At 42.1% G+C, this 13,859-nt stretch overlaps 1 protein-coding gene across 4 annotated transcripts in view; it reads left to right on the top strand.

The window, feature by feature from the left end:
* HIPK3 (homeodomain interacting protein kinase 3) overlaps nt 1-13,859 on the top strand; it is a 95,112-nt gene that overhangs the window by 58,559 nt on the left and 22,694 nt on the right. For all 4 annotated transcript variants that reach the window (XM_070762424.1, XM_070762440.1, XM_070762431.1 and 1 more), the window contains 6 exons: nt 408-531; nt 3,051-3,170; nt 5,438-5,524; nt 6,999-7,183; nt 8,563-8,722; nt 13,457-13,580. In XM_070762424.1, coding sequence (XP_070618525.1) covers nt 408-531; nt 3,051-3,170; nt 5,438-5,524; nt 6,999-7,183; nt 8,563-8,722; nt 13,457-13,580 — 800 coding nt within the window. The remainder of the gene's footprint in view (nt 1-407; nt 532-3,050; nt 3,171-5,437; nt 5,525-6,998; nt 7,184-8,562; nt 8,723-13,456; nt 13,581-13,859) is intronic.

Consider the following 13,859-nt stretch of genomic DNA (forward strand, 5'->3'; position numbering starts at 1 on the left):
TAAATGTCCAGATAAAATAACGAATGGAGTAGAATAATAAATAAAAATCCAGATTATATCTGTCAGATATAAACTGAATTCTTTATAGCCTTTTATTACAGAAAAGAGAAGATCACTAATGAGTTTATGTGCTATCAACTGAGAAAAGCATAGGCCAAACATTGAATTCCTCAAATAGTTTAATCCAGACGCAAGAAAACATCCAGTAGACAACTTCAGTGACATGTAACTGAATTAAATTAAAGGATTCACGTTTGAAAAAGGAAGAGGAAGGCAGAAAGTAAAGTTCTTTATGTAGCAGGAACAGAAAGCTATGTGGCTTGATATTTCAATATTATACATATTCTTTTGTTATTATTTATGTATAAAACTAAGGCATCGAGCCATTGTGCCACTTGTGTTTTCAGAGCACCAGAAATCATATTGGGTTTGCCATTCTGTGAAGCCATAGACATGTGGTCATTGGGCTGTGTGATTGCTGAACTATTCCTTGGATGGCCACTATATCCAGGAGCTCTTGAATATGATCAGGTAAAAGAGACTGCACTGCTGCTATCAGAATATTTATTTTAATTGCTTAAAAATGTAAATTGGTCAGTGGGGAATTTAAATTTCGTTAACATATCATGGTAACTGAGTTAAATGCACATCAAGTCAATGGTAAGGCTGTTCCTGTGGATTTCAAGTACAGGTAGTTCACGGGCTATGATCATTCATTTAGTGACCATTCAAAATTACGACAATGTCGAATGAGGAGACATGATATTTCCTTGAAGTTTCAGTCTCCCTATAGTCACATAATCATGATTTCTAATGTTCCCTACCAGCTTCTCTCAAGCAAAGTCAGTGGGGAAATTGGCAGGAATGAAAATCCTTGCTTAATGACCAGTGTGGCCCTCATTTAACAGAGGCAACCATAACTGGTATAGAGTTAGAATAAAGAGTTTTCATTTATATAGTTTTCTGGATGAAACTAAAAATATACAGGTGAATAATGTAATTTGAAAAGCAAGATTATAACAAGTAGTAGTTGTATGATAATTATATTGTATGCATATAAAATCATGAGGAAAAAATATACCTTTAGTTATATCAATGCCACTCACTCTACATCTCCATATAAATCCAGGCTTGCAAGGATAGAACGATCTGTAGCTATGTGTTTTTTAAGTATGTCTGTAGTGTTATTATTATTTACCCAATTTATATAGCCATCCATCTCACAAAAAGTGACCCTGGGCAACTTAACAAGAACAGTAATTAAAACCATATCGCAGTATAAAAATACATCAAACTTTTAAAACTTTAAGCCATTTATAAAGCTGCCCATCTTGTAACCATCTCCGGGCGGTTCCCAATCACAATTGAAAACAACAAACAAACCATATTAAAAGTAAACACATAAAAAAAAATTAAAACCCCCAAACCTGGCACCAACTCAAACTTCTGATGTGCAAGTGTCAAATGTTATCCCAGTGCCTGGGTTGCAAAAATCAGGTCTTCAAAGCTTTTACTTAGGAGAATAGAGGCAGAATATTCCATAGGGATGGGCATTTTGATTTGGACCTGGAAAGAAACCAGAAGGTGGTACAGCTCATGCAACATAGGTATAACATTGGAAAATCTATGGGGCATTATTGTGCGCATTGCTTCATTCTGGGTCAGTGGAAGTGGCAGTTCATGGCAGCTCTGCATAGAGCGCATTGCAGTAATCCAAACAGGAGGTGATCATAGCATGACTGACCCTGAGCAAGGCCTCCTGGTCTGGGAAAGGTCACTATTGGTGCACTAAATGAATATGTGCAACACCCCGCTAATCAGGATTTCCACCTGCTCTTTGAGCAGGAACTGTGACTCAAAAAGGACTCTTATACACCAGCTCAACCAAAGGAAGTGCCACCCCATCCAGAGTCACAGATGAAGTATCATCTGGGGTGGGAAACAGACCCATAGCTACTCCATCTTGCCAGGGTTGAGCCAAAGCCGGGTTCTCCATAATCCAGACCTTTACAGCCTGCAGGCATTTGGCTAGCACCACCAGAGCATCATTAGTCTAAGTAGGGATGGAGATATGAACATACTGATGATACCAAATCTCATACCAATGGATGAGCTCCCCTAGCAGTTATATGTAGATGTTAAAAAGAATGGGTGAAATGCTTGAGCCATGGAACACCCCATATTGCAAGGGGCTATGACCTTCTGCCTATGGAGAAAGGAAGAGAACCACTCTGCCTTCCATTCCCAACCTCCGAAGCCAGTCCAGAAGGATACTATGGTTAATGGTATCAAAAGCATCTGAGAGCTCTAGAAGGAACAGAATGGTCACACCACCTCCATCTTGAGTTCTCCAAATATCAAGTGTGACCAAAATCCTTTCAGTGCTGTGGCCTCGCCTGAACCCAGATTGAAAAGAGTCCAGATATTCAGGGCCCTTTGTGGTTTGTGCATGCCAGCCTGTCAACAACCTTCCCTAAAAGGGGTAGATTGGAGACTGGGTGAAAGTTGTCCAAAGTTGTGATGTTCATAGATGACCTCTTAAGAAGAGAGTGCACCTCCATTTCCTTTATGGCAGGTGGTACAATTCCCTTCCTGTAAGGAGACATTAATCACTGCCTAGACTCAACCACACACCACTTCTCAGGTGGGGCATGGATCTAGAACACAGTGACTGAGCTCACAATCGCAAGAACCCTATTGCTTTCCTCCACAGCAAATGGCTCCTACTCTTCCCAGATAACAAGGCTCAGGCTGTCACATATGAAAAATTGTCAGATTTGAAATATTTGAAAATATGCTTGTTAAGAATGTGTTTAGTTAAAACAATCTTGGATACTGCCTCTATTTAAATTAAAGATTAAGGTCTGCTTAAATGAAATACAACATTGAACTATTCTGTTACAGTATAGCCTTCTTTGTTGTTAATGTTCTTGAGCCATTGTGATATTTCATCATTATATTAAGTACAGTGAAGTGTTTGTTTAGGTTGTAAAACTGATAGATGTGTATGTATTGGTGAAAAAAGTGCTCTGATACTTTTATCTCTACAGATTCGCTATATTTCACAAACACAAGGATTGCCTGCGGAGCAGTTGTTGAACCTTGGAACGAAGACCACACGATTTTTCTGTAGAGAAAAAGATGCACCATATTCTGGTTGGAGATTAAAGGTAGTGATAGTCCTCATGAGGACAAGTTCTTGTGTTCTATGCTTTTGGCTATATATTTTGGAAATAATTTACTGAGCCATACAAGAGATGCTTTGTCACTATTCTTTCTGAAATATCTGCCCTTTCTGGATAATTATTTTGAAAACACAATTTTGCTGTGGATTGTTTGATTTGTTTCCTAACAATGAACATTGGGATTCAAGCAGAAATAATGTTCAGTTGAATTTATTTACAATAGCAATTGGATTCAGCTTTAGTGGCATTATTTGGTTCAAAACATCTTGGACACTGCATAACAATATAACTTGTACTTCGAAAGAAAAATATTTTTCAAACATAAAGGCTTTGAAGCTTATAAAAGCAACAGATTATCAAGAAAATGTAAGCCTTATATGGGGGTATAAAGAGCGATTCCTTTAAATTCTGAAGCAGCAGGACTGTGCTTTAGTAACTAACCTCCAGAATTGACTACTACAATGCACTCTACATGTTGCTGCCTTTGAAGACTATCTGAAGCTACATTGGTATAAAATGTATTGGCTTATTTATTGACTAGTAAAATACACCTCCCAAAATTGTGTTTGCTGCAGGTGGTTTCTGGTAAGCTTCTAAATATAAACCAAAGTGCTAATGTTAACCTATGAAGCCCAGTTGCTATCAGTATTGCCTACTTCAGCTAGAAGTGACCTGTCTAATTTGCATCTTCCAAAATTCAGAATGTTAAAGGTTTTTCTCAGTGTTCTCCATCTCTATTAAATGTCTTTTCCTCTGGAAGTTCAGTTGGCATCCACTGAATGGACTTAGAAGAGTAGTTAAGAGCTTTTTGGAGTATCTGTTTAATGGGAATGCCAGGTAGATTATTTATTTTGTACTGTTTGTATCTTTATGTTATAACAATTTTATATTATGAATTCTGTGCATTTTATTTATTTAAGTGGTTGATTGCTTTTATAGATTTTATAAACTTTGGGATGCTTAGGTAGAGTCATCAATAGCCCTTTTGATAAGGTATATATATAAAATGGATATATGTTATATATATATATATATAACATGTATCCATTTATTATGAACTTTTATTTATTTATTATGTAATCTTAAGTGACCTTAAGTGAGACTGAGATTGTTTTGATTTACTCATGAAAGAATATTAGGATTTAGCACATTATGGAGTTAACACTGAACTGAAAGATAGAATGCAGTGTTCAAAAATCTTATAACTACTGGACCTTCCATTAGGAGACCTTATCAATAGACAGTTGGGAAATATTTCTGGTCATATGTTGTTATGGTGATGAGGCATCCACCTGATTGGACCTGATTTTATGACATTTTTTGCAGCAATCATTAAATGAATTGCCACAGTGGTCCAATTTTTGATCACTGTGACCAAACTGGTCATAAATATGGACTCATTTTGAATGGGGGGGGGGGGGGGGAGTTGCCAGTTGTGGTTATATGATCATAGGATGCTGCAACCAGTTGTAAAATTAAGCCCATTGGCAAGTACCCAAAATGTTACATGGCATCTAGGGTGTTGTGGCATGACATTTTATGATGACCAGAAATGACCAGAAATGTTTCATGTGCTATAAAGCACTTATTCTGAACCTATCATAATTTCAAACAGTTATTAACTGACTGGTCATAAATTGAGGATAGGATGACCTACAAAACAATACTTGTTGCAGTGAATATTAATTATAAAATATTAATTTATCATATTTTTCAAGCCCAGAGGTTCCAATAATCCTTGGTTTACAGCCTCTCTGCAAGGGAAATCATGTATATTCCCATTTTATAAGAGTACTACTGAACCTTCATCTGAAAAATGTAAATCCAGGCAAAATCCAACCATAGATCTCAAACATGCAGCATTACATATCCCAAATGGAGTTACCTAGCTAGATAGCTAGATATAGATACAACATTCTTAAATACTGTATTTCCCCTAATATTGTTTAGATAAGTGTTACATTTGTTATGATTGTAGCTGTCTAAGATCCAGGAAAGTTTCTGAGAATTCCAAGAAAAAATAATGACAAGATAACCAGGAATCATTTTTATGTTTTTCTAAACAAAAGAATTGTGTAGTAATGTATACTTTAAACACAATACTTTTTATATTTGGAGATGACTGTATATTTTCAGTGGTAAAAAGAAAGCATAGCATAGTACTGTAACCTCTACTGTTCATTTTTCTGCACTAAACACTAGTATATTAAGAATAATATATGCATCTTTCCCCTACCTTCACATTTCTGAAGACACTGGAAGAACATGAATGTGAAACAGGTATGAAATCCAAAGAAGCCCGGAAATACATTTTCAACTGTTTGGATGATATAGTGCATGTGAGTACATGCGTATACATTTGAAATATTTTGTATTAAGAGCCTTTTCCTCTAATTTATTTTGTAGTAAATGTTCTCTGTTCACTTTCAAAGTTCTCCCTCTTGTTTTATCTGGAGCTTTGCTTACAGGGGGCGCTTTGAATTGCATGACTCCATATCCAGATTTATGTACTCATCTGCATGTTCTATCACTGCATGTAAAATTAATGGAATTTAACTTTTTAATTCGGTTTGCCTCTTGTCTCAATCCCATCCCATATTGTTAATAATGTATAAGAATTTCATGCCTCTAAGAATTTTGAAAATCTAGATGGGAAAAGTTACTTCCTTGCCATTTTAGCGTCCTTTGTTTTATAATGTGAATTAACCTTTGTTATACTATTAAACAAATATAAACTAGCTTTAAAGTGGAGTTGGTCTTTAATTGGTAACTTGAAGTACACTTGTTTCTTTATTATACCTGTTTATACTTGTGATACTTTCAAGCTACTGGTATTTCCTTATTAGCAATTCCTATACAGTGATGCCTCGTCTTACAAATGCCTCGTCATACAAACTTTTCGAGATACAAACCCGGGATTTAAGATTTTTTTGCCTCTTCTTACAAACTATTTTCACCTTACAAACCCACCGCCACAGCTGGGATGCCCCGCCTCCGGACTTCCGTTGCCAACTGCTTTTGTGCTGCTGGGATTCCCCTGAGGCTCCCATCCATGGGAAACCCCACCTCCGGACCTCTGTGTTTTTGTGATGCTGCAGGGGAATCACAGCAGGGGAATCACAGCAGTGCAAAAATGGGCGCTTCGCTGGCAATGGAAGTCCGGAGGTGGGGTTTCCCAGTGAGGGGAGCCTCAGTGAAATTGCAGCATCGCAAAAACACGGAAGTCCAGAGGTGGGGTTTCCCATGGAGGGGAGCCTCAGGGGAATCCCAAAAACGGGTGCTTAGGCTGGCAAAAGGGGTGAATTTTGGGCTTGCACGCATTAATCGCTTTTCCATTGATTCCTATGGGAAACATTGTTTCGTCTTACAAACTTTTCACCTTAAGAACCTCGTCCTGGAACCAATTAAGTTTGTAAGACAAGGTATCACTGTATTTCTTTCTGTTTATAGTGCTTCTGAACAACAGTAGATTATATTACCTACTATATTATAACATTAGGGAACTTGATCCACTTCACTGTATTGAAGTCTGAAAGCCTCTCCAGAGCACTCCAGCCAGTTGCACTATCTTCCCAGTTTACTTCCCAAAGTGTTGTTCAAGGGAGTAAAAATAGAGAGACCTTGACTTTCTAGACAAAAAGTGAGATATAAGTGGCGTAATACAATGTGGTACGAAATCTTTCTGGATTTAATTCAGATTTATAGAACTTGCTATTGGTGAGGTTGTAGTTCTATTATACAGTGCTGTTTTATTAATATTTTTTGGGGAAAACAAGCTGAAATAAACTTTTGCATCTAATTATTCAATGCTAGGTGAACATGGTTTTGGATCTAGAAGGAAGTGATCTTTTGGCAGAGAAAGCGGACAGAAGAGAGTTTGTCAGCCTTTTAAAGAAAATGCTGTTGATTGATGCTAACTTGAGAATCACTCCGATTGACACACTGAGCCATCCTTTTGTTACCATGAAGCACCTCCTTGATTTTCCTCACAGCAACCAGTATGTCCCATAAGACATTTTTTTATAATGATCCTGGTTGAGCCTTTTTCACTGGCTCCCATGATTTGTTGTGCATGATCTGTGGTGTTGGGTTCTGGAAAACTTCCTCCTGACAATGGTTTCTTCAGTATGAGGGTTCATTTTACAATGATGCGACTGAGGCAGCATACCTACTACAGCCATCTTTCAGAAGGATGATAAGTGCATGAAGATTAGGCTGGTTTTTCCCCCCACACCTTTCAGCAAAAGGCAGCTCCTGGTTGGCTTTGTTTGGGCCTTTGTTAGTACTCAAATGAATACTAGGGATGAGAAGTAAAAAAATAATAATCCCAGAAGGTGGCACTGGTCCATGAAGTCACCAGGAATACAAATAATATCTTATTTGCTCTATTGTGTATTTTGTACAACTGTACATAATTAAAATTGGCTGTCTTATCCCTTCTTGCCTTAATAATGTGCTCATTTATAATGGATAGAAACATAGAAACATAGATGCATATATAGTCTGTTGCACAGAGTAAAATACTAGTAGTTTCAAGTTTATTGGATTTATACTCCGCCCCTCTCCGAAAACTCGGGGCGGCCAACAGCAATCATAGACAGTATACAATAATAATCCAATACTAAAAGAAAATTAAAACTCCTTAATATACAAAACCAAACACACATACAAACATACCATGCATACCATTGTAACGGCCTAGGGGGAGGAGAAGAAATCTTAATTCCCCCATGCCTGGCGGCAGAGGTGGGTTTTAAGTAGCTTACGAAAAGCAAGGAGGGTGGGGGCAATTCTAATCTCTGGGGGGAGTTGGTTCCAGAGGGCCGGGGCCGCCACAGAGAAGGCTCTTCCCCTGGGTCCCGCCAAGCGACATTATTTAGTTGACGGGACTCTGTGGGACCTAACTGGTCACTGGGATTCGTGCGGCAGAAGGCGGTCCCTGAGGTAATCTGGTCCGATGCCATGAAGGGCATTATAGGTCATAATCAACACTTTGAATTGTGACCGGAAACTGATCGGCAACCAATGCGGACTGCGGAGTGTTGGTGTAACATGGGCATATTTAGGGAAGCCCATGATTGCTCTCGCAGCTGCATTCTGCACAATCTGAAGTTTCCGAACACTTTTCAAGGGTAAGTATAGGGAGAAATCATAATTTTCTAACAGCGTAGAGTGGGAAAGCAAGATGCCTTTAAACATATGTACTGTTTGCATCACTACAGGACCTCGGTAGTCATTGGCATATGAAATCTAATCGCTGTGGTATTGTCAGTACCACAGGGAGTATACACTTTAGCTCCTTTTAAAACTCAGTTTGACTAGGATATGGAATATTTCAGTCTTTCTGACAATTCCTTTTTCCTTCTCCCGTTAATAGTGTAAAATCGTCTTTTCATATCATGGATGCTTGCAAGTACTGGTCAAATTCATATGAGATAAGCAATTGCAATAAAACAATACAATTGGGACCAGTTGCTGCAAGCAACACACTAGGTCTGATGCCTAATTTCACCAAGATTGGAGCAGTACAGAACCAGGTAAGTATTTCTAATTTGACAAAAAGTTTTCTTTCTCCCCTTATGTGAGACTTTAGAACGGGGTGGGTTTGTAATAGAATCATCACAATAGTAGAAAAAGAGAGACTTTCAATAAGAAAGATATGAATCTGCATGTTCATTGCATGGTTGGATAGTGTGGGTATAGGGTATTTTATGCAATTTAACTTTGTTTAACTTTGATTATGCTTTGAATTGAATTGTAAATTAAACGTTAGAAAAATCAGCACTGGTATGATCCGCTTCATCTGATGTCAGCTCTTACCCACAGACACATAACCCTGATAAATATGTTAGGATCTTCATTCATTTACATGTGAAATATTGGCTGTTTGAGTTACACAGCAATAGCAATAGAACTTAGACTTATATACCGCTTCACAGTGCTTTACAGCCTCTCTAAGCAGTTTACAGAGTCAGCATATCGTCCCCAACAATCTGGGTCCTCATTTTACCTACCTTGGAAGCAGGGGTGGACTACTGCCCAGACCGGGGGGGGGGGGATGCAGTGGGATAGCAAAAATGGAGCTCCACCCCAGAGCCATAGTTCCCTCTAAGCTGAGCAGTGAGCAATCGCTCACTTAAAAATCATCATCAACTCAGAGTTTTCCAAACCTGCCCAGAAGCCGAGAGGGAAAGAGTGAGAGGAAAGGAGAGAGAGAGAGAGAGAAACAGATAGAAAAAAGAGAGGAAGGAAAAGAGAAAGAAAAAGAATGGGAGTAAGGAAGAGAGAAAGTAAATCAAAATCTAGTTTGAAACTAGCTCAACTATTTAAGTGGCATTTTGATATTGATAGAGTTGCCCTATTATGAGCTCACTGTTATAGACACACAGTACAGTATTTTATTTTGAAATTCTCTGAGGCAAAACAGGGTGGGTTTTTTATTTATTTGTTTTTGTTTGTTTGTTTGTTTGTTTGTTTATTTATTATTTCTGTGCCGCCCAGTCCCGAAGGGACTGCCGCTCAGACACTATACTTTTCCGCCCACCCCAAAAAAAAATTAGAGGGAACACTGCCCAGAGCACCCAATTTGCACTGAAAGATGTTGAAAGAAAATGCCGGGCGTCCTGCATAAGCCACGCCCACAGTATTGCAGTAAAAAACTTGGTAGCCCATCACTGCTTGGAAGTATGAAAGGCTGAGTCAATCTTGAGCCTGGTAAGACTTGAACGGGTGAACCACAGTCAGCAGAAGCAGCTTGCAATACTGCACTCTAACCACTGCGCCACCAAGGCTCAGTAGGGAAATAGGAAATGCAAGCGCTTCTTTATTCCCCTGCTTATTTGTATTACCTTAAATAGAACGTTCACATTTCCTCCTTAGAGATATGTACGTGACAGTTCTCATAGTAATCATGCAGGTTTCCCCTTGGGTGAAGATGAATGAGGAAGTCTATACATGTTGCTTGCAGCCATAAACGTTACTGTTTGCCGTGCCTGAAGTTCCTTGGACTTTTCCATGATTGAAAATATAAATAGTTGAGAATCCACAAGGAATTACATTTTAGCATTTATCCTTCTTCTGTCTTGGCTTCTTAGTTTGATCCCTTACTCAAGAAGGACGAGGGCTGCACTGATTGATGGGCCTTCATTTAACTCTAACCTGAAGTAATAACTAAACTCAGTAATTGCATTTGTTGTCTAGAACAGGAGTTTACTCATTTTTTCAGTCTGTGGAACTTGTTATAAAAAATTCAACCCCTCCCCCCCCAAAGAAGTAAAGTAATTTGCAGTAAAAAGGAACTTGTGTTGTTATGTAATTATGCAAATGTAGATGCTAAAATGGTTTGAAGCCCACAAAAATGAACCTCCCAATTACTGTTCCCGAAAATTGTTCCACTAATCAGAAGTATAAAAACTAAACTGTTTATTCTGTATGCAAAATTATCTTTTCCATTTATCAGGAAGGTTAATGTTTTAGCCAATGAAATGCATGTTTAGTGGTAGACATGTACAGGTACCGTGTTTCCCCGATAGTAAGGCAGTGTCTTACTTTCTTTTTACCCCCAAAAGCCCCCCTATGTCTTACTTTCGGGGTATGTCTTATATTGGAAAAAATAAGACACACCCGGCCAACCCACCTACCCGAACCCGCAACACCCGTGTCCCGTAAAAAGTAGTAGCACCCTCCCCCCCACACACGGACACACATCCGCATCCCCGCCTGCCCACCCCATCCGGAGCTGCTGGAAAGGAGGCGGGCGAAGGAGGGCGCAGCTCCGGCCGCTCGCCTCACCCGCCCACCCGGCGTCTCCGAAGCGCCCTTCGCCTTGAGCTCCCTCCGGAGCCTGCCGCCGCCGCCGCGCTTCCTCTGCCGGCCGAGGAGTCCTCCTTATCCGCGCCGGGTTTGGAGTAAGGCTTGAAGCTGGACTTGTCCTCGGCGGGCGAGGCGGCGGCCCTGGCCGAAACAGCGCGGCTCTGCCTGCGGCATGAGCGGGAGCTCCGACTGCGCTTCCTGCGCAAGCCCAACGCCGACAGAGACGTCCAAAGGCGGACGCTTGCAGCTCAGCGACATCGGCGCCGAGGACAAGTCCAGCTTCAAGCCTCCTCGGCCGGCGGAGGAAGCGCGGTGGCGGCGGCAGGCTCCGGAGGGAGCTCGGGCGGTGGCCGCTCCGCCGCTTCGGCCAGGGCCGCCGCCTCTCCCGCCGGGTGGCCCAAGCTCGCGCCAGCTTGGGCCACCCGGTGGGCAAGGCGGCGGTCCTGGCCGAAGCGGCGGAGCGGCCACCGCCCGAGCTCCCTCCGGAGCCTGCCGCCGCCACCGCGCTTCCTCCGCCGGCCGAGGAGGCTTGAAGCTGGACTTGTCCTCGGCGCCGATGTCGCTGAGCTGCAAGCGTCCGCCTTTGGACGTCTCTGTCGGCGTTGGGCTTGCGCAGGAAGCGCAGTCGGAGCTCCCGCTCATGCCGCAGGCAGAGCCGCGCTGTTTCGGCCAGGGCCGCCGCCTCGCCCGCCGAGGACAAGTCCAGCTTCAAGCCTCCTCGGCCGGCGGAGGAAGTGTGGCAGCGGCGGCAGGCTCCGGAGGGAGCTCGGGCGGTGGCCGCTCCGCCGCTTCGGCCAGGACCGCCGCCTCGCCCGCCGGGTGGCCCAAGCTGGCGGTGGCGCGAGCTTGGGCCACCCGGCGGGCGAGGCGGCGGCCCTGGCCGAAGCGGCGGAGCGGCCACCGCCCGAGCTCCCTCCGGAGCCTGCCGCCGCCGCCACCGCGCTTCCTCCGCCAGCCGAGGAGGCTTGAAGCTGGACTTGTCGCTGAGCTTCAAGCGTCCGCCTTTGGACGTCTCTTTGTCGGCGTTGGGCTTACACAGGAAGCGCAGTCGGAGCTCCCGCTCGTGCCGCAGCCAGAGCCGCGCCGCTTCAGCCAGGGCCGCCGCCTCGCCCGCCGGGTGGCCCAAGCTCTGGGCGCAGCGCACCACCGCGCACAGCTCCCTCGCTTTTACGTAGTACCGTGTTTCCCCGAAAGTAAGACATATGTCTTACTTTCGGGGTATGGCTTATATTAGCCGACCCCCCTGAAACCCCCCATATGTCTTACAATCGGGGGGGTCTTACTATCGGGGAAACACGGTAGTTATCACATACTGATAGTAATTGGGAACAGGACCATGGCACCAAGCAATATGGTTTTAAGGCAAGGTGCCAAATGACAGTACCAACCTACGACTGCAATTCTTATTGCTGTCATTAGGTGAATCTTAGGCAGTTGGCAGTATCCTACAGTCACCTGCCAACTCCCCCATTGATTTTGCTTGTTGGAAACTGGCAGTGAATGTCACAAATGGTGATTGTGGGACCACCTGAGCACTGAAACAGTTGCAACCACTTGGACCTATTTTAAGTCTGCCTTGTTCAGCACCATTGTAACTTTGAACTGTTACTGAACGAGTGGACAATAAGCAAGGACAACTTATATATTTTTTTTTCCCTTTAAAAATTGCTGTGGATGATCTTGGCTGCATTTGGAATGGGAGGAAACTAATCTCATGGAACCCCACAAAGATCTTTTTGAGGCCTAGGGTTTGAGAGCAATACTGGTCTTGAACTTCTCTGGAAAACATTTTACAAAAACCAAGCCAAACACAATTAAAGCTGTACACTCTGAAATGTTTTATTATAGTGCCCTCCTGTGGTCAAATGCTGTTTTTGCTGATTTGTGCTAAGTATCAAGTTGAATTTCATGTGTGATGTTTGTTTCCCACAATCCTAGGAGGAACGTTATATAATTTATTTATTTATTGGATTTGTATGCCGCCTCTCTCCAGAGACTCGGGGCGGCTAACAGCAACAATAAAGCAGTGTACAATAGTAGTCTGATGTTAGAAACAATTAAAAACCCATTAATATAAAAAACCAAACATACATACATACAATGCATAGAATTGTAAAGGCCTAGGGGGAAGAGGGTCTCAATTCCCCCATGCCTGATGGCAGAGGTGGGTTTTAAGCAGCTTACGAAAGGCAAGGAGGGTGGGGGCAATTCTAATCTTTGGGGGGAGTTGGTCCCAGAGGGCCGGGGCCGCCACAGAGAAGGCTCTTCCCCTGGGTCCCGCCAAGTGACATTCTTTAGCGACATAATCCTACAGTAATCATGGTAAAACAAATATGAACTTACTTATTTGAGTCGTTGATGTGATTTTGTTTTGTTTTAAGCACAATACTGTACATTTTAGCTTAGCCTTATAAATGTAACAGCCTATTTCCTGATTTATAATATACGTATTGTTTCAGACATTAGCTGCAACAGCCCACGCAGTTATGCACCCTGGAATACCTTTACAGACAGGACCTGCTCAGTTTGGCTGTGGTGATGCTTTTCATCAAACATTGATTATATGCCCCCCTGCTGTCCAAGGTTTGACCTAATTTTTAATGTTTATTTTATTTTTAAAAAATAATTTTACCATTGAAATACCGAAGCATCTGCTCTCACTGGCAGGAGCAGCTTGCTCTTTGTGTGTGTGTGTGTGTGTGTGTGTGTGTTGGTGATGGAAAGATTTAATTTTTGGAGTAACAGGCTTTAGCCTGCCTTTAGACCTGGAAGCTAAGTGGAACTGGGGCAGTCATTACCTTTCAAGCCACTTACCTCAAAGAGTTATTGTGAGGAAAAATGAAGGAGAGAGTAGTATATATT

Source organism: Erythrolamprus reginae, chromosome 1 (genome assembly GCF_031021105.1).
Source record: "Erythrolamprus reginae isolate rEryReg1 chromosome 1, rEryReg1.hap1, whole genome shotgun sequence".
NCBI classification, from domain to species: Eukaryota; Metazoa; Chordata; class Lepidosauria; order Squamata; family Dipsadidae; genus Erythrolamprus; species Erythrolamprus reginae.